Source organism: Amblyraja radiata, chromosome 2, assembly GCF_010909765.2.
Source record: "Amblyraja radiata isolate CabotCenter1 chromosome 2, sAmbRad1.1.pri, whole genome shotgun sequence".
In the NCBI taxonomy this organism is placed as follows: domain Eukaryota; kingdom Metazoa; phylum Chordata; class Chondrichthyes; order Rajiformes; family Rajidae; genus Amblyraja; species Amblyraja radiata.
The window spans coordinates 10,849,776-10,871,515 of NC_045957.1; the positions used below are offsets into that span (position 1 = coordinate 10,849,776).

Sequence of the window (21,740 nt, forward strand, 5' to 3'; positions counted from 1 at the left end):
GACTACCATCACGACCTACTACGGCCTACCTACGAGTAAAAAGTTTCCATTTTTTCCCTGCCAACCTTTTATTTTACTCGTGGACATTTCTTATCAGGCTGGAAAAAACGCCGCAACCTACTTGAGGCCACGAGTACGCGGAGACCACTCACGAGCATCAGGAAGAGTTACGAAGACCTCCTACGACCTCCTGACGACCATGCTGCGAGTATGAGTCAAGGGCAAACTCAGCAGAGGTCGCCAATTAGGTCGTGAAAGTGGGGCAGGGGCTTTAGCTTGCAACAACTCATAATGGGAGAGTTTTGTGTCAAGAACCTTCTTCTGATGGTGCATAAACATTAATCCTGTACATCTGGAGAATGGGTACTCGGAAGAACTACTGCCCTTGCCAATTACTGTTGTAAAATTAAACAGAGCTTCAGTTTAACACACAAGCCGATGGTATAAATGTTTAACCATTTAACAGCAAAATGACAGTCCAGGCTATCCTTTCTATTGTTCTATTATTACTTACCTTTAAAGCTATTCAAGACAATTATATTTTATTTGCTCACAATGGATATTATTACACGACTATTTATATCTCAACACAAATCGTACCAACTTTTAAATGTCATGGCAACATAAATATACAACAAAATCATAAACTATTTAAGAAGACTTGCGAATATATAACTGCATTGTAAAAGTTACCTACAAATCATAAACTACACACATTTGTGCTGCTAATTTTAATACTGTTCACTATATAGGGCAAAAATGCGTACTTCACTACCATAGGCAGGTCTGTATACACAGTTCTTGTTCATTAGCTCCACCTACAGCATGATAAAACATGCTCGAAGCTCTCCTGGGACACAGACGGGTTTGAAGTAAAAAGCTGACAATCGATGGATTTTTATTGTTGTGTCCACCCACCTCAAGTAGACGGTCTCCTGCCTTCAGCCTGCCATCTTGGATGGCTGCACCCTTAGGAAGGATGTTCTTCACATAAATCGGAGCTGAACCACCAACAGGGACATCACGCGATGTGATGCTGAAGCCAAGACCCTCAGGACCTGACAGAGCAAGGCAGAAATTTTAGTTTGATGTTTTGCTGGAGGAGGGATTGAATGATCATTAATAATAGAACAAAAATATAAATTTTGGATGGTGGAACACACAAACTCTCTCTGAAATTTAATAAAGGATGCAATTTTTGGCAATGCATATATTTTTGCAATTATTGGTACCATTTCTTTAATATGTTAAATGAGCAGAAAGTGCAAAGCACAATGTTAGCCTTCAGGCAAAATTTAAATAAAATGTTAAACATATGCTGAAAGTTGTTCACTGTTATTGGGATTTCCTTTCGTGTTGTTCCCCTGCAAGTGGCTGACTTTTATTTTCAGACTCCGTGGGCACCGGGCTGAGATCACAGCACACTGCTGGACATTTTTTACACTGTCAAACGTCAACAAAGCTGTAAAATATCAAGTTCTCCTTCCCAAAAAAAAAAACTGGGAGTTCTGTGCACAAGAGCCTTGGGCACTGATGTGGCCCAACAAGGTTACAGGGACCAAAATGTTGGAGTAACTCAGCGGGTGAGGCAGCATCTCTGGAGAGAGGGAATGGGCGACTTCGGATCGAGACCCTTCTTCAGACTGGGACCTTGGAAGGAGTTGAGTTGGTGATTAGATAACAAAATATGAGTATTGCATACATTTTGTGATATCCAATTAGTTAAGTTTGGGGGCTAGGGGTAAAGTTTGAAGGAAAATTTAAATAAAAAAATTATTGATCATAACAATTAGACAGGGAATAAATCAGAAGACGAAACGAGAGAAGGGGAATGTTCCAATGCTTAGTCGAGGCAGGGGCTATCCCAACGTTTAAGGAACAGTTAGACAGGTACATGGATAGGACAAGTTTGGATGGATATGGACCAAATGCAGGCAGCTGGGACTAGTGTAGCTGGGACATGTTGGCTGGTGTGGGCAAGTTGGCCAAATGCAGGCAGCTGGGACTAGTGTAGCTGGGACATGTTGGCTGGTGTGGGTAAGTTGGGCCAAAGGGCCTGTTTCCATACTGTTTCACTCTATGACTCATGTCAGAGGCATAAACCTAAAAACAGACGATTTTTTTCCACGGCTCAAAGATCTGTAAGCTATAAAGTTCACAATCTGACCTTTCTATGAGACAAATGAATGACAATTACCCTGCATCACGGAAGGTAAACATCTCATGTTGACTGAAACGGATCAGTGACCTTATTCAATTATTAGAATAATTTTGTTATGAATTTCTGGCAAGGTGATTGCTTGCATGAAATACCAACGAGAAACTCAAACCTGGAACGTGTGTAACAATTATAAATGGGGGCTCAGCATGTTTTAATCTAAAACATAGTCCTTATTATAATTTAACAAGCATGTTAGGAGTGGAGTTGAGGGACATTAGGAAGGTTATTAAAACTATCCACTCAAGTGGAAGTTATTTCATTCAGTTGCAGATTCTGCTGCAAGTGTCATTTATTTTGGTTTACAAGTATTCTGTTTGGCTTTCAATATAGTGTCAGTAGATGAAAAGTATCTCTTCCATCTGGTTACTTCCAGGGCTTTTATGTGAAATTAATCTGGGCAACATCACCCCAGCTTGGAGTAATTAAACGTCAATTTATGACTGTGGCCAAAGTGGCCACAAGAATGCTGATGCTGAGGAAAGGAATGCGTGTGGCGCCACCTGGTGGTCAAGCCACTTACTGATTGAACCCTCGTCACCAGAACTGGAACGGCCACGTGACTGCATTTGGCGGGAAGAGAACGCCATCAGTTAAGAGGTGTGCCCTGCAACAACAGCAGAAACTTAGCTCGAGGGCTCGAGTCGACAAACCTCGCGCAACGGCAGCAACAATGGCTTTATGTTAGAGTGCGCCAAACTCGCTTGTGACCAAACGTGTAATGTCTTAATAAAAACAACGTTTGGACTCTCTACATGCTCACACTTACAAAGCAGGTGCTGTTATTATCGGTTTGGAATCAAGGTGAATGGTTAGAGTGGAGTAGTATCAGAGAAAGGGAGACGAGTTTAATAAGCTACTTGCGTGGCAACGTCTAATACAAATACAGAATTACATGGCACCTTCAATGTATTTTGCCATTACAGAACTGGAACAAGAAAAACAGAATTAAATAGCTGTCCACCCGAGACGTTGCAGGGCAGATGAACAAAAACTTGGACAAAGAGGTCGGTTTTTAACTGTGTCTTGGAGGGAGTGAGGGAGGGGGGGTGGAGAGGGGGGAAGGGAAGAGGGAGTCCATGCACAAGAGCCTTGGACACTGATGAGTCCCAACAAGGCGACAGGAACCTTGAAAGGAGATGAATTGGTGATTGGATAACAAATATGTTGATAATAAATATGGGGGGTGGGGGGGTATGAGAGGGGAGAGTGTCAGATCTTTCCATGTGGTTTTCCAATCTACCACAGCCAAATCAAGAATATTAAGTCTACGATCTCATTAACTACAATCCGAGTCCACAATCTAACCTCTGATAGCGTTCCTGAAAGGCTTGAAGCAAGTTGAAAAAACAGCATCTCTTGTAACTGGGCACATGACAAACTTCAGAGCTCAAAACTGAATTCAGCTACTTCAGGTCATCAGCCATTTCAACTCTGTATTTCTTAATTCCAGCATTTTGCCTCCTTTATTTCCCCTCTTCTGCTATTTCAGATTTCACCTGTACACCTTCTATTTAAACTTCCTGGAGGCACCTTTCATTATTTATTCATAATTACCATGTTCTTTCATTTGACACCATTAACATTTGTGACCTGTTGCGTTCATAAATGCTCCCATTTCTAATGAAAGATTCCCCTACAGGAAACATCGGCACTGCTTCTCTCCACCAATGTCGTATTTGCTGAGTATTCAAAATCATCTACTCTTAGTTGAGGAACAAGGTCATCTCTTCTCCATCATCACTTGCAGAAAATAACCAAATTCAAACATGAAACATTCTTTCAGCTGAACATTCGACCAGCATTCCCACATCAAATCCACATAAACAATTACATTAAATATACCTCAGGATTCTTTTGCCCTCATGTGGTTGAACAATGCAGCTAGTCCACTCCCTACATCTGGAGGCCTGACCCCTGGTCCCACACGCCCCCCCAACCCACGGACCCAAGAGAAGTCTCCACAGGTGACCAGTCCCACCATGGTGTTTCAAGGACCAAATTGCCATTGTTCTCCGTTTTCCACATTCCATATTTAGTTTAGAGATGCAGTGCGGAAGCAGGCCCTTCGGCCAACGCTGACCAGCGATCCCCGCACACTAACACTATCCTACACACACCAGGGACAATTTTTACACTTACCAAGCCAATTAACCTACAAACCTGTACGTTTTTGGAGTGAAATTTTGGAGGAAACCGAAGAATTCGGAGAAAACCCACACAGTCACGGGGAGAACGTACAAACTCCGTACAGACAGCAGCCATAGTCGGGATCGAACCCGGGTCTCCGGTGCTGCAAGCGCTGTAAGGCAGCAACTACCGCTGCACCACCGTAGCCGACCTGTTCAACTCTGGAGTATATGTTCAACTCTGGAGTATTTATTACAATCCACCCAATTAAGTATCTTGTAATATTTTACCATATGAAAGGGATCAAAGGTGAATTATTGCTGTGAGACATTCTGTCGGCATTGACTGCTTTTGCTCTCTGCATCAGAGCCACGTGCAAACCATGGCTGAGACTGCAAGGATGAAAATTGCTTTGTTTTATCTTTAATTTCAAGGTGAATCGAAAAGGTTGCAGAACCTTATCTATAAATGCATATCATACCTCGTAGGATATATTAAATTGCTAGCAAGAGCCGGAAGAGGGATAATTAATTTTCTCAGCCCCTTTGTTTCAAACACGAATTATTGGAAATAAGATCTAAAAACAACCTTATATCTCAGGTTAAAGTATTGGAATGTAAGTGGACCACTAATGTCCTTCAAGGAAAGTAATCAACTGGTCTTTCCAGGGCTGGGTAATATGTGCCGACAGAACCAATACGATAGACTCTTAATTATCCCCAGAATTCAGGGACGATTAGACATGAGGAAGAAATACCAACATTGCCAATAATATCAAGCTCCTGTGAATTAGTTTGATAAAAAGCTGTTTATTCATCGCATCTTTAGTGCACCCACTTGAATTGATTCTTTGTCAGCTTGGATGTGTGTGGTATTTAATTGTTTTTCAATCCACAGAAAATCTCTGAGGGTCTTTCAAATTTTGCAACATGAACAAAAACCCCTTCAATACATTGACGAGGAAATAACACAACTGTGCTGTGCTTACAGCATGTGGAGACGGGGGCTCCCTCCGCCAGAGCCCAGCCTGTGAATGCGGAGCAGGACAACAGACAGCCAACCATGTCATCTCTGGGTGCCCGCTCTACCACCCACCAAATGGAACTGTGTCGGGGCCTGGCAGACATTGACACAGAGACAACAACATGGCTGCTCAACACCCGGCTCGAGATCTAACTGTTCCTTTGGTTTATGTTTCATTCGCAAGAAGAAGACTGTACTTATCACTTTCTCACCTTTTTTCAACTGAATATTGAGTCTCTTCCCGACCTTTTTAGTGTTGAAACCTGCAGTAGGCGTGGAGTTCATTCTTTGGGGATTCGGGTTCTGGCCTGTTGGTGGTTTAGACGCTGAATTATGATTGTGAGGTAGGTGAGGGTATGAAACAGTTTGATCCGCCTCACTGCTTGGGCGAGGCAACCTCTGCGGGGTTTCGTCCAGATTTGCATTCATCGCACTCGTTCGATCATTGCCCTGAGTATCCACATTGATCCGATTGGAAAAGCTGGCATTTTTATCACCAAAAGGAACTTGTTCGTACTGCTCTTTATTTGCTGCGGGGACCACGTGGAACCAAATAACATGTGAACGCATGGCCAGGCGAAACATTTGTTGTGCTCTAGATTTAGGAAAGATGAGATATTAACAAATGAATGCCATCAGTCTTCATAGAGATTATTAACATAATTACAATCTTTAATTACATAGCATGAAAGGCTTTTTATGCAAATGCACCAACTCGCTAAATATTAAATTGATTGAAATTTTATTTACATCGCTGACATTTAATATTTATGTGCGTTGAGAGATTATCAGTTAGGCACTTTTTTTTTAAAGAGAAATGAAATTATATTCAAAAGCAAAAACTCGGTACCATTACCGAAACTCAACGATTTATAAGGTGCAGATCTACCCTGGGTTGAGACTTAAGAATACATCATGCAGATACGTACTGTTCGAATCGGATATTTCGCAAATCACCACCATTTATTTTGACGATGCAATCATTCTCATTAAACAATTTTTCCCGCTCAGCTTTACCACCTTTCTCCAGGCGTTTGACCAATAATCCCAGGGTCCTGTAAGAGAATGGTCACAGCTCGTCATTAGCACTTGAATGTACAATGCATAACACATAGAGTAAAATTCTCTCCAGTTACAGCAATATCGCAGCAATATCGCAGCAACATTCAGCTTGCCTTTTGAACACCAAGTTACAATGATAGAGATTAATTGAGTCCAATGTGACTCAAATTCCATCTCGCGCCATGATAGGGCAGCACGGTGGCACGGCGGTAGAGTTACTGCCTTGCAGCGCCAGAGACCCAGGTTCAATCCTGACTATGGGTGCCTGTCTGCGCCACGTTTGTACGTTCTCCCCGTGACCTGCGTGGGTTTTCGGTGGGAACTCCAGTTTCCTCCCACACTCCAAAGACGTACAGGTTTGGAGGCTAATTGGTTTGGTAGAGGTGCAAATTATCCCTAGGGTGTACAGGATAATGTTAGTGTGCGGAGGTCGCGGGTCGGCGCGGACCCGGTGGGCTGAAGGGCAGTTTCCGTGCTGTATCCAAACAAACAAAGAATACTGATAATGTTAATAGCAACAATTACAAAATGAAATATACATTCTGCATGTGCTAAAAAATGCTAATGCTGCACTAAAGGGCCTGTCCCACTTTCACGACCTAATTCACAACCTTTTTTACTCGTGGACATTTTTTATCATGCTAGAAAAACGCCCCGACCTACTTGATGCCACGAGTACCTACGACTAGCATTACGACCTACCTACGACCTACCTACGACCATGCTACGAGTATGAGTCAAGGGCAAACTCGGCAGAGGTCGTGAATTAGGTCGTGAAAGTGGAACAGGCCCTTTAAGTGGCAACATTACCATTTTTGCTAAAACACCACCAAAAGTTAAACATAACCTGTTGTTTGGTCTACAGAGCTGCAGAGGTGCTGCCTGTTCCTCTGAGTTACTCCAGCATTTTGTGTCTATCTTTGTGTGAACCAGCACCAGTTCCTTCCTACAAATCCACTGCAAAATCTCCTCAAGGTATGACTACTCTCCGATGAGAGTTCTGCCACATGCACTCTTGCTGCTGCCCCCTCTGTGATTCCCCGTGCTCTCCAGCTCACTTTCACACCTTACACTTCCTTATCTCTGTGTCTCCCCCTCCACTGACTCTCAGTCTGAAGAAGTGTCTTGACCCGAAACGTCACCCATTCCTTCCATCCGGAGATGCTGCTTGTTCCGCTGAGTTACTCTTGCATTTTTTGTCCATCTGCAGATAATTATTGCAGGTTTACACTTTAGAATTTAAAGCCAAATTGGTTCAAAACATTGCAGTCCTTCCTATCATACAAAATTAAATCTAAAAGCAGAGGACAGCAGAATTTCCAGTTTGCTCCCTGTGAGGACTGGCTTCATAAACGACTAATGGAATACAAGAGTTATTTGATTAAGTCAAACTCCAAGCCCATGGCACTCATCCTCAGCTCGTACATAATAATAGTATTTAAGCATCAGTGTTGTTGGAGGTATTGATTTTAATTAAATTGAGAACGCAACTGCTTGTAACGGCATGCATAAAAGATCCAAGGGTATTGCTAGAATATTAGAGTTTCTTCTGGTGTTCAGTTAACATTCCTTCCTCAAATACCCTCAAAAATGGGTCAACTAGATAGGCATTTCAGTTGTTGTTTGATTTAGTTTAGTTTAGTGACACAGAAAGGAAACTGGCCATTCGGCCCACCGAGGCCACTTCCTGCACACTAGGGGCAATTTTTTTCAGAAGCCAACGAACCTACAAACCGGCAGGTCTTTGGGATGCAGGATGAAACCAGATCACCCGGAGGAAATCCACACGGTCACAGGGAGAACGTGCAAACTCCGTACAGACAACACCCGGCATCAGAACCAAACCCGGATCTCTTGCGCTGAGAGGCAGCAGCTCTACCATCTGAGCCAGCGTGCCGTCATGTGGTTTATTATTATTATTATTATTATTGCTAACTCTGTTCTCCAGGCAGATCATATCATAGATGAGTGCAATTTTATCATACATGAATACCACAGGAAGCGCACAAGAGAAAATAAATAGAGTGCAGAATATAGAGCTGCAGCTGCAGGGAAAATGCAGATGGATTAAAAAGTGTGACTTGTGTAAGTTATGGCTTACTGAAGTTATGGCTTACAGAGCCATCCTGAAGACAAGGCATTGCATCTGAGTAATGGGTTTCTTTGCCATTTTAGGTATTTTGTATTTAGTTTAGTTTAGAGACAGAACACGGAAACAGGCCCTTCGGCCCACCGGGTCCGCACTAACCAGCGATCCCCGCATATTCTCTACATCTTCTCTACATCGGCGAGACAAAGCACAGGCTCGGCGATCGCTTCACCCCAACACCTCCGCTTAGTTCGCACTAACCCCGGTGGCTCAACACTTCAACTCCCCCTCCCATTCCAAATCTGACCTTTCTGTCCAGGGCCTCCTCCATTCCCAGAGTGAGGCCCAGTGCAAATTGGAGGAACAGCACCTCATAATTCGCTTAGGTAGTTTACATCCCAGCGGTATGAACATTGACTTCTCCCATTTCAGATAATCCTTGCTTTCTCCCTGCTTCCCCTCCCCTTTCCCAGCTCTCCTACAAGCCTACTGTCTCCGCCTCCTCCTTTCATTCCCACCCCACCCCCCCCCCCGACATCAGTCTGAAGAAGGGTCTCGACCTGAAGCGTCGCCTATTCCTTCTCGCCATAGATGCTGCCTCACCCACTGAGTTCCTCCAGCATTTTTGTCTACCCGCCTATTAACACTATCCTACATACACTAGGGACAATTTTTACATTTACCAAGCCAATTGAGAGACCCCTTCCACCCCTGCAACGGACTGTTCCAGCTGCTACGGTCAGGCAAATGCCTCCGTTGCCATGCGGTGAGAACGGAGAGGTTGAGAAGGAGTTTCTTCCCAGAGGCCATTCGGACTGTAAACGCCTATCTCACCAGGGACTAACTCTACTGAACATTTTTCCTTCCATTATTTATTATGTAAAAGAATATGTGTGTTATGATTGTGTTTATAGTTTGTTTGGTTGTTTGGTTGTTTGTCTTTTGCACAAATGTCCGCGAGCATTGCCACTTTCATTTCACTGCACATCTCGTATGTGTATGTGACAAATAAACTTGACTTGACTTGACTTGACTTGAATTTTACCTACAAACCTGTACGTCTTTGGATTGTGGGAGGCAAACGAAGATCTTGGAGAAATCCCACGCAGCTCATGGGGAGAACGTACAAGCTCTGTACAGACAGCACCCGTTGCCAGGATCGAACTCCGGTCTCTGATGCTGCAAGCGCTGTATGGCAACAACTCTACCGCTGCGCCACCGTGCCACCGTTAATTAATTTTAGACATCAATCTTCCATATACTAAATCATACCAATTTAGATTTGGAGAGGACAGCAAACCAGTAATTAGTGTTTCTGAAGCCAATCCTTCCAGTAAATTTAGTACGTGTGGATTTAAATTTGTATGATAGGATGGATAATTTTAGAATAATATTTTATAGCTATATCTCTACCTTACAAAATAATTAATTATTCTCAATGCAAGAAGTAAACGTCTAAAGGACTACTGCACAACCTTTAAAGAATAGATAGGGAGAAGCTGTTCTCGTAGGCAAGGGATCGAAAATTGGGGACCAGAAAATGTAAGTGTGTAGGAAGGATCTGTGGATAGACACAAAATGCTGGAGTAACTCAGCGAGTGAGGCAGCATCTCAGGAGAGAAGGAATGGGCGACGTTTCGGGTCGAGACCCTTCTTCAATCAATCAACCTTTATTGTCATCTTTCCCAGGGAATACCGGAGCATCGCACATGAAACTTAAAACATTTCACACATAATAACAGTAAAAACAATCCAGTCCCCGATGAGACAGTATAAATAGTTAAAAGCAGGTAAAACAGCAACATTAAAATACAGTAAAAACAGTCATTAAAATGTCCAGGGCAGCTGATTTGAGTGGCCAGTGCCAGAGTTATTAAATTGTCAGTGCAAAGCCGCAGAATCAGGTGACTGTGAGTACAGAGTGACTGTTTAGCAGCCTCACAGCCTGTGGCAGGAAGCTGTTTAGCAGTCTGGTAGTCCGGGCTTTGATGCTACGGTATCTCTTGCCTGATGGCAGGAGATCCAGATGTGTGGAGGGGGTGCAGTTTGTCCATAGCTATTCTCAGAGCTTTTTTCAGACAGCGGCTCTGGAACAGTTCTTGTACCGAGGGTAGGGAGACGCCAATGATCCTCTCTGCTCCCCTCACTGCCCTCTGCAGAGACTTCCTGTCTGAGCAGTTGCAGTTGGAGTACCACGTGTTTATGCAGTACGTGAGTACAGACTCACGTTCTTCAGTTCTTTCTTATACAAAGGAACTGTTGATGCTGGTTTAAACCGAAGATAGATACAAAAAGCTGGAGTAACTCAGCGGGACAGACAGCGCCTTTGGAGAAAATAAGTAAAACACAACAGATACATGAAACATAAAATTAAAGTGATGAGTGAAAAGTCCAGGATTGGGGATGTGCAAAGTTTGGGGAGGGGGGAGGGGAGTCAGTCTACCCCACGACAGAAGGGGGAGGAGTTGTACAGTTCGATAGCCACAGGGAAAAGGGATCTTTAGGGAAATCCTGGAGGGAAAATGGAAAAGGAAAGAATTTGCAGAGCAATGGGTGAAGGGTGGGGCAGTGGGATGAGTTAGGCAGCTCTTGCACAGAGTTGGCATGAGTGAGCCTGTTTGTGTGCTGTAACCATTTTGCGATATCAGTGCAAATAGGTAGAGTCAACAGAGTTCAATGCAAGAAATTAAGTATGGCTTTCATTCTGAAAAGCTAAGACTTTATTTCTAGCGAAGAAACATAGAAACATAGAAACATAGAAATTAGGTGCAGGAGTAGGCCATTCGGCCCTTCGAGCCTGCACCGCCATTCAATATGATCATGGCTGATCATCCAACTCAGTATCCCGTACCTGCCTTCTCTCCATACCCTCTGATCCCCTTAGCCACAAGGGCCACATCTAACTCCCTCTTAAATATAGCCAATGAACTGGCCTCGACTACCCTCTGTGGCAGAGAGTTCCAGAGATTCACCACTCTCTGTGTGAAAAAAGTTCTTCTCATCTCGGTTTTAAAGGATTTCCCCCTTATCCTTAAGCTGTGACCCCTTGTCCTGGACTTCCCCAACAGATAGGCATAAAAAGCTGGAGTAACACAGCAGTACAGACAGCATCTCTGGAGAAAAGGAATAGCTAACGTTTCATGTCTGAAGAAGGGTCTCGACTTGAAACGTCACCTGTTCATTTTCTCCAGAGATGTTGTCTGAGTCAGTCCAGCTTCTCATGTCTGTCTTCGGTTTAAACCAGCATCTGCAGTTCCTTCCTACACTTTATTTCTAGCACCCTCTCATTGAACAGTTGGAATTCCACAGGGCATGTAGCCTAGATGGTACAATGACCTAATCCTTTAATTGAGTTGATATTTACTACCTTGTAAAATTACTTTAGACAAGTGCGGCTAGTGTTTCAGCTTAATTAGTATAAACTATATCAAGTCACTTTTAACAATTCACACAAATTATTTCTGCTGACAGCAGTTAGTGCCAGGAAATTGAAACATTTAAAAAAAATAAGGATTGGAATTGCTCGAGGTAGATGCAAAGGCTTAAAAAGTGTGAGTCATGTAAATTAACTGCCGATCCAAAGTAAAAGCGACTTCAGTTCATCTTCATAAATGATGACATGAGGTAAATAGTGCTATACGTGATAAGAGCACTCCAGTGAATGATTGCAAGCTGGGATTGTAGCAATACTTGGGATGTTTCACACAGCTGGAGGTGGCACTGCATTTGTACACATCACTGCCAGTTTAATCCACCTCAGTACCTCATGGCTATCAATTCAGGGGCTGTCAAGTGCAATTTAAAGAATGGCGATGGTGTAAAAATGCAAGTGAACCAGCTACAGTCACGCACGCGTTGCTCCTAAGTGCTGGCTGTGATGTCTTTCGGCACTTGATTAGCACATCTGCTCAGTACACGTGCTTGAACTTCACTGCTCATCAAATTAAACAAGGATCTTACCATTTTTATCAGATGCAATGCATGCCCTACATATTCGCCAAAGTGAACTAAAATAATCACATCAATTTGTAGCTTCAATTTAAAACAATTTCGCTGTTAACAAATAAATGAAATGCAATAAACGGGCGGCCACGGTGGCGCAGCGGTAGAGTTGGTGCCTTACAGCGCTTGCAGCGCCGGAGACCCGGGTTCGATCGCGACTACAGGTGCTGCCTGTACGGAGTTTGTACGTTCTCCCCGTGACCTGCGTGGGTTTCTCCGAAATCCTCGGTTTCCTCCCACACTCCAAAGACGTACAGGTTTGTAAGGTTAATTGGCTCGGTGTACGTGTAAGTTGTCCCCAGTGTGTATTGGGTAGTGTTAATGTGCGGGGATTGCTTGTCAGTGCGGACTCGGTGGGCCGAAGGGCCTGTTTCCGTACTGTATCTCGAAACTAAACTAATTACTGCGTGATACAAAGACCCGTTTGTCATCTGTTTAAGGAGGAACTGCGGATGCTGGAAAATCGAAGGTAGACAAAAGTGCTGGAGAAACTCAGCGGGTGCGGCAGCATCTATGGAGCGAAGGAAATAGGCAACGTTTCGGGCCGAAACCCTTCTTCAGAGCGTTTGTCATCTATCCATTTTCCCCCGAGATGATGCCAGACCTGCTGAGTTACTCTTGCATTTTGTGTCCACCTTTGGCATAAACCAGCATCTGCAGTTCCTTGTAAAAAAAATGACATTTTAATATGGTCGAAATAAAAGAACGCTGGAATATTCTTTTTTTATTAAATGGTATTTGCTGAAGCATTCTCTAAACTAAGATGGTGTCAGTTGGAGGATTTGTAAACTGAGAAGACTGCCGGCTCAAAATGGTGAAAGGAAACTTCTATCATATTTTAACGGACAAAAGACGATTCACATTTACACTTCATCTGAAAGACAGAACTTAGACGATGCAACTAAATACCCCTCAATATTACATCGTTTCAATCACATGCTCACATCTGCAAAGAATCCCAAATCTAAATGATAGACACAAAATGCTGGAGTATTACACTGATGTCAGGGGAGTGGGCAGTACATAGATAAGGAGTTCAAGAAGGAACTGCAAATGCTGGAAGATCGAAGGTACACAAAAATGCTGGAGAAACTCAGCGGGTGCAGCAGCATCTATGGAGCGAAGGAAATAGCGACGTTTCGGGCCGAAACCCTTCTTCAGACTGATGGGGGGTGGGGGGGAGAAGGAAGGAAAAATGGAGGAGGAGGAGCCCGAGGTCAGGGAGATGGGAGGAGACAGCTCCCTTGGTCAAATCCCTTCCCACCTATGTTCTAGACACCTCAGACACTCTCCGCCGCCTCCACGCATTCCACTCTCTGGGCCCTCACCCCCTCATCTTCACCATGGATGTCCGGTCACTCTACACCTCCATCCCCCACCAGGATGGCCTCGGAGCCCTCCGGTTCTTCCTCGACCAGAGGAGCAACCTATACCCAGCCACTGACACCCTCCTCCGCCTAGCGGAGTTGGTCCTCACCCTCAACAGCTTTACGTTTGACTCCTCCCATTTCCTCCAAACACAAGGCGTAGCTATGGGCACACGCATGGGCCCCAGCTACGCCTGCCTCTTTGTCGGGTACGTTGAACAATCCTTGTTCAATACGTACCAGGGCCCCATCCCCGACCTCTACCTCCGTTACATTGACGACTGCTTTGGGGCCACCTCCTGCACCTACACACAACTGACTGACTTCATCCACTTCACCACCAACTTCCATCCGGCACTCCAATACACCTGGACCATTTCCGACACTTCCCTACCATTCCTTGACCTCACCATCTCCATCGCAGGGGACAGACTTCTGACCGACATACACTACAAACCAACTGACTCACATGGCTATCTGGACTACACGTCTTCCCACCCTGCCCCCTGTAAAGACTCCATCTCCTACTCCCAATTCCTCCGCATACCCCGCATCTGCTCCCAGGATGAGACGTTCCACACCAGGGCATCGGAAATGTCCTTGTTCTTCAGTGAACGGGGATTCCCCTCCGCCACCATAGATGAGGCTCGCACCAGGGTCTCATCCATACCCCGCAACACTGCTCTCTCTCCCCATCCCCGCACTCGCAACAAGGGCAGAGTCCCCCTAGTCCTCACCTTTCACCCCACCAGCCAGCAAATACAACAAATAATCCTCCGCCATTTCCGCCACCTCCAACGTGACCCCACCACTCGCCACATCTTCCCATCTCCCCCTATGTCTGCCTTCCGCAAAGACCGCTCCCTCCGCAACTCCCTTGTCAATTTTTCCCTTCCCTCCCGTACCACCCCCTCCCCGGGCACTTTCCGTTGCAACCGCAAGAAATGCAACACCTGTCCCTTCACCTCTCCCCTCGACTCCATTCAAGGACCCAAGCAGTCGTTCCAGGTGCGACAAAGGTTCACCTATATCTCCTCCAACCTCATCTACTGCATCCGCTGCTCTAGATGTCAGCTGATTTACATCGGGGAGACTAAGCGGAGGTTGGGCGATCGTTTCGCCGAACACCTCCGCTCAGTCCGCAATAACCTACCTGAACTCCCGGTGGCTCAGCACTTCAACTCCCCCTCCCATTTCCAATCCGACCTCTCTGTCCTGGGTCTCCTCCATTGCCAGAGTGAGCAACACCGGAAATTGGAGGAACAGCACCTCATATTCCGCCTGGGTTGCTTGCGTCCGGATGGCATGAACGTTGAATTCTCCCAGTTTTGCTAGCCCTTGCTGTCTCCTCCCCTTCCTTAACCCTCGAGCTGTCTCCTCCCATCCCCCCGCCCTCGGGCTCCTCCTCCTCCCTTTTTCCTTCCTACTCCCCCCCACCCCCCATCAGTCTGAAGAAGGGTTTCGGCCCGAAACGCCGCCTATTTCCTTCGCTCCATAGATGCTGCTGCACCCGCTGAGTTTCTCCAGCATTTTTGTGTACATAGATAAGGAAGTGTAAGATGTGAAAACAGGATGAAGGGACACATTGGTTGCCTCCATTTACTTTGCCATGTTTTCACACCTTACACTTCCTTATCTATACACTTCCTTATCTATGAACCGCCCACTCCCGTCTTCATTCTGAAGAAGGGTCTCGACCCGAAACGTCACCCATTCGTTCGCTCCAGTGCCTGTCCCACTGAGTTACTCCAGCATTTTGTGTCTATCTTCGATTTAAACCAGCATCTGCAGTTCCTTCTCAACCAAATCTCAATGTTTTGACTTGCAGTCAAGTGACACAAATAATCTTCAGAAACATAGGTGCATGTGGATATAGTGTTGCAGCTAATTTCTCTGACATGGAGGCCAAGATAACATACAGAACTTGGTGCAAGGGCCAATATTTTGGAAATCTGAATCAAGAAGTGAGAGAGAAATATTCAAGAGTGCAACACATGAACCTGCATATATGGAGCAGAAAGGAAACTGCTGGTGGAATTCAGCAGGTCAGGCAGCACATGCAGAAGGAAATGGACAGACGATGTTGAGGTTGAAGGCTGCCCTCATATTCTCTGTCACATTTTAAGCTGGTTCCATAAATGCTGCATTAAATCTTGTTTCCCTCTATCCCCGCTCCCTCTGGCCGACAGTGCTCCTCACCTTCTGATTTATCTCCCTGCAGTGACAAGCTCCTAAGAAGGGACTCGATTCGAAACGTCACCCACTCCTTATTTCCAGAGATGCTGCCTGTCCCGCAGAGTTACTCCAGCTGTTTGTGTCTAACTCCTACACCTTCTCCGGGCACTAATTTTGCACAATCACCCATTTCGCTGCAGAACATGAAGCTTTGGCTTCAATGAAATGGGCTCAATCTCATCTAAGATCATTCTTGCAACCTGCCTCTTTGATCACTTATGTTGACCCCTGTTAAATTATCCTTTGTCCCTTCATCCTGATCTCCGTGATGCCTCGTGAAGCACCTCAGGCATGTTTTTTATTTTAACCATGACGTTAAATAGTCACATTTAGTTTAGTTTAGAGTTACAGCATGGAAACAGGCCCTTCAGCCCACACCGACCAGCGATCTCATTAACACTATCCTTCACATACGAGGGACAAATATACATTTATACCATGCCAATTAACCTTCAAACCTGTACATCTTTGGAGTATGGGGGGGAACCCGAAGACATTGGAGATAACCCACGTGACAGGTCACGGGGACCACGCCCAAACTGTGTACCGACAGCACCCGTGGTCAGGATCGAACCCGGGACCCTGACGTTGTAAGGCAGCAACTCTACCGCTGCGCCACCCTTAGTTGTTACAGATGCTAGAAACAGTATAACATTAGCCCCAACAAGGAAAAAAAAGATAAGCTCGTGGGAAATTTCACACAACTTTCAAAGGGAATTTCAAAGGAGGCTCGGAATAGTTTACTGCAGTTCAAATTTTAAAATCAAAAAACCTCATAAAAGGCCAACCTATATCTTTTTATCATCTAATTTCATGGAGGAAAAAAAAACAATTATACAGAGGCAAAAAGGATTTTTGATGATTTAGCCTTGTATTATGTTTGCCTTGCATTATGTTAGCCTTGCATTATGTTTGATATATTTGTCGACCAAATAGCTTTCCTGACCTCTCCAAGGTTCAATTGCAATGATGAGGTACAAGCACTACCTGAATACCCAGCCCCTATATCATACCACGTTCAGGCTTTCCCGCAGAGATGCTGTCAAAGTCATCGCCCAAGCTGCAGTAAGCTCTTGTGCAACAGCGGAAAATATTTATTTTGTAGGTGCCCCCATTATTCGGATGCAAATAGCACACATTTTAATACTACTAAAAATGTACATTTATTCAACCAGTTTTGCTCAGTCGCACATTGAAACAAATAGAGACACTTCCTTATAAATTGGAAAAACCCATCAACCAAATCCACTTCATCTAAGTCAACCTGGCACAACAGATGAGGTTTACTCGCTGCCTAAATATAGTTCTTCAAGGTTTAATACTTGAAAGTTTTTTCTGAGAATGTCATTTCAAAATGAGGTTATTCCATTCAACAGCATCTCCAAGATGTTAGCGGAAGCCTTCGTTATGAAAACAATATTCCCAGCCATTGGACCTCTTTGCAACAATGTACTACCCACAGTGGGGGCAGGGGAAGAACAGCTCATATTAGTTTGCTTGGATTGCAATTTTTATTTGAAAGATTTGTTTCATATTCATGAGCTGAGAAAGAACGAATATCAAAACACAAAGGGGCAAAACACTGAGCATAACAAGCCCTATTAGTGGATTTCAGCACCATCTATCCCCCTTCGCATGGCATTATTCAATCAATTCTGACATTATTCTCATGCACTGAAGTTCTTTTGGTAATATTTCTGCATTTTTTTTTTACACTTGACACACATTACCAAGTGTATGCTGCAGCCTCGAGACTGCTTTAATGAATGTCTCCCTTATGATCAAAGCTCAGAGAGAGGAGGCTGTTTAAAAAGGAATCATGTGGGTTGAGTGGATAAAAAACATTTTGCTATGTCTATGTTCTCGAGCCAGTTCAGAAGTAGACAGTCTGTCACACTGGAATTGGAATAGCAAATAATATGCATGACCCCCCCAAAAAGCTCAAGAATAAGCTCAGACTTCAAAAAGCAAGCCGATGAATTCATGAGGGCATCGAATTTTAAGTTGCTGTGTTTGTTGTTATTTTTACCCATGACATTTTCCAAACCCAAGGCAAGAGCATCGCATCGTGTCAGTGAAGCCGACAAGACTTAATGTGTAGGAAGGAACTGCAGATGCTGGTCTAAATCGAAGATAGACACAAAATGCTGGAGTAACTCAGCAGGACAGGCGGCATCTCTGGAGAGACGGAATGGGTGATGTTTCAGGTCGAGACCCTTCTTCAGACTGAATCAGATGCTGCCTGTCCCGCTGAGTTACTCCAGCATCTTGTGCCCAAGACGACAAGACTGCTGATTGCTTTGTCCCAGGTTTGTAATTTGATTTATAAAATCTTGAGGGGATCGCAAAATTATGGCAGAATTAAAATACCACAACTCCAAATGAGGGCAATGCACTCATATATTATATCTGAAGAGCGAGCGCCGAACTTTACAAGTGATTGTGTAAGAATCTGTAGGAAGGAACTGCAGATGCTGGTTTACACTGAAGATAAGACACTGGAGTAACTCAGCGGGACAGGCAGCATCTTTGGAGCGAAGGAATGGGTGACATTTCGGGTCGAGACCCTTCTTCGGACTGAGAGTCAGGGGAGAGGGAGACATAGAGATATGGAAAGGTAAGGTGCGAAAACACAGATCAAAAGGGACGATGATCACGGAAATGTATATTGTTAGCTGAGGGGAAGGTGACAATGAGGCATACCATCAGTAATATTCATTAGATTCAATTCATTAGACACTGCAGAATTAATTGAAATTAAATACAACTTTAAAACATAAAAAGCAGGCAGAATGGTTTACTTTACCTTCCAACTGTGGAACTGAACGGCACAACATGGATTCCCAAAGGCCCTCCTTCGTTGGAGACTTCAACCAACTTGAGAACGTCACTGTGAGACAATGATGAATGGAGTAACACCATGTGAAGAAAACAACCCAAATTAAAAACAATGAAGCCTTGCAAGTTATGCACTCCAGGCAGTTATTGATCTAGTTACATGAGAAAATGGTCAATGAGGAAATAATAAATAAATAAATAAATAAATACGCAGAATGTGAACATTCCCTGACAACATCAACCTCATGCAAACAACTCAGCAATCACAATCCCTTGTTGAATTAAAACTTAGCAGAAAAAAATCCTTCACTGGATTAATTGGATGTTAATAGTTTGGTCTGCTTGCATTTGTTTGAAATCACCTAATTAAAAACAAAATAAGGCTGCTTTGTACATTGGAGGCATCGGTAGTCAGAGATGACATAAAGAGACTCGGTTGAAAAATTAACTTCATTTGGATATTATTATTATTATTATTATTATTACATGGCCTCCAAGATAATGGAGTTTTTCCAGAGGATTTCCTGGGGAATTTTGCTCTTTTTTTTTTAAAAGGCCAGAGTATATTGAAGTGTTTTATCTGAGCAGAACTCAATGCACGAGTCTTGCAAACAGGACTTCAGTCAGCATTGTTTATTTCACTGTTGTGTGTAACATGCACAAATTTAAACAAATGAATTTTTCTTTCTGCCTCATTGGCAATTTCTAGTTATCGGGTATTGCTGGCCAACAACAAACTACACTGATTTGCACAATACCCTTGATAAAATGAACCTTTGTCAACTTCCATAAATGTTTTTTTTTAAAACAGCATGCAATAATATTTTATCGATGTGAGCATACCCAAGTATAAAGTTCTGTCCATGCTCAAGGCAAGAATCAGCTTGTGTAATTGGCTCCGTCCTGTGATTCTTCTCGTCTGCCCCTTCATCCTCCTGAAGACAAAAGAGAAATTCAAGTCACAAAAAGCGAGAGTAATCACTGTGACAATGTACATCGTGTTCGTTTACAGTAACGCAAGTCCATGAGGAATTCCACTTCATAGTGCATGAAAGGGTAAGTAACAATGCCTCCTATATGATGCTGCACCACACACAATCTACAACATGATCCACCCACTTTATCGAAGTGCTAGAGTAACACAGCGGGATAGGCAGCACCTCTGGAGAGACGGAGCGGGTGGCGTTTCTGGTCGAGACTCGTCTTCAGACCGAGAGTCAGGGGAGAGGGAGATACAGACAAAAGGAAGTGTAAGGTGTGAAAACGAGACACAAAGGGGATGAAGATCAAGGTAAAAGTAGAATAGATCATTGTTACATAGCTATGAGAAGGTGACAACAAAGTTAACAGAACCTGAAACGTCACCCATTCCTTCTCTCCAGAGATGTCCCGCTGAGTTACTCCAGCATTTTGTGTCTAACTTCGGGTTAAACCAGCATCTCCAGTTCCTTCCCACCTATTTTGTCAGTTTGAGTAACATTATTTATTTCCACTTCACACCACCATCTTGACCATTATTTCTCATTCATCTGATGTGAGCTTGTCGCAATTTGCAAGAGCAAATCATCTTCATATTCTGATCGATTGAATGGATGAAAAGGTGCAGCATGGAAACGGGCCCTTCAGCCCAACAGGTCCATGCCAACAGAAGAGGGACGACAGATGGCACAATGGGCTAAGTGTTCGGCTGGCAACCGGAAGGTAGCTGGTTCGAATCCCGCTTGGAGTGCATACTGTCGTTGTGTCCTTGGGCAAGACACTTCACCCACCTTTGCCTGTGTGTGTCCTTGGGCAAGACACTTCACCCACCTTTGCCTGTGTGTGTGGATGTAATTATGTGAAGCACTTTGGGGTCAATGCAAGTTGACTAAAAATGTGCTATATAAATAAAGAAATATAGAAATATATATATATATAAGATAGACACAAAATGCTGGAGTAACTCAGCGGGACACTGAGGCAGCATCTCCGGAGAGAAGGAACGGGTGACGTTTCGGGTCGACACCTTTCTTCAGACCATCGATCCCCCGTCCACATCAATTCGATGTTATTCCACTTTGGCAATCCCTCCCTGCACACTCGGGGCAATTCCGGCAATTTAAAGAGGCCAATTAACCTACAAACCCGCACGTCTTTAGGAAGCCGGAGCACCCGAAGGAAACCCACGTGGTCACAGGGAGAACATGCAAACTCCGCACTGACAGCACCCAAGGTCAGCATTGAACCTGGGCCTCCGGTGCTGTGAGGTGGCAGCAGCTCTACCGTCTGCACCACAGCGCTGCCCTATTGTTAACAGGATTCCAGTGCCGAAAAATAAAATAAGGTCCTGACTGGAACATTACTGGGATGCCTTTCTGCTATGAATTGGGGTCAACATAAAAGATCATTGTTAACTCACAAGTGCTCCTTTCATTTTATTATTCACAGCTGTTTTGTTTTTTTCAGCGCAGCTTTAATAATGGTAACATGAAGCTCTGGGTAGACATTTAAACAGGGAACTAGATTTCATCAACTAAATTCCCTCCAGCAATGACAAACCACTGACAGCATTTGAAGATGAACAATTCAATATAAACTGCAGCAATTCTGGCCAATTAAATCACTGGGTGATTGCGCAAACTGGAACAGTGTAGCAAGTCTGCATTCATTATTCCTCGAAAGGAGCTGGAATTTGGAAACTATCAATAAAAAAAAACATGCAAACAAAGTGCTCTGTCAACCTCTGCCGTCTCAGCCCTGACTCTACACGTTAGTGCAAGTCAAGTTGGAGCCTTGA

At 44.1% G+C, this 21,740-nt stretch overlaps 1 protein-coding gene across 4 annotated transcripts in view; it reads right to left on the reverse strand.

Annotated features, from left to right (window-relative positions):
- Positions 1-21,740, reverse strand: part of pard3 (par-3 family cell polarity regulator) — a 983,322-nt gene that overhangs the window by 419,717 nt on the left and 541,865 nt on the right. For all 4 annotated transcript variants that reach the window (XM_033042021.1, XM_033042037.1, XM_033042013.1 and 1 more), the window contains exons 6-10: positions 19,808-19,899; positions 18,933-19,016; positions 6,301-6,426; positions 5,584-5,966; positions 919-1,058 (exon numbers count right to left, since the gene is read on the reverse strand). In XM_033042021.1, coding sequence (XP_032897912.1) covers positions 919-1,058; positions 5,584-5,966; positions 6,301-6,426; positions 18,933-19,016; positions 19,808-19,899 — 825 coding nt within the window. The remainder of the gene's footprint in view (positions 1-918; positions 1,059-5,583; positions 5,967-6,300; positions 6,427-18,932; positions 19,017-19,807; positions 19,900-21,740) is intronic.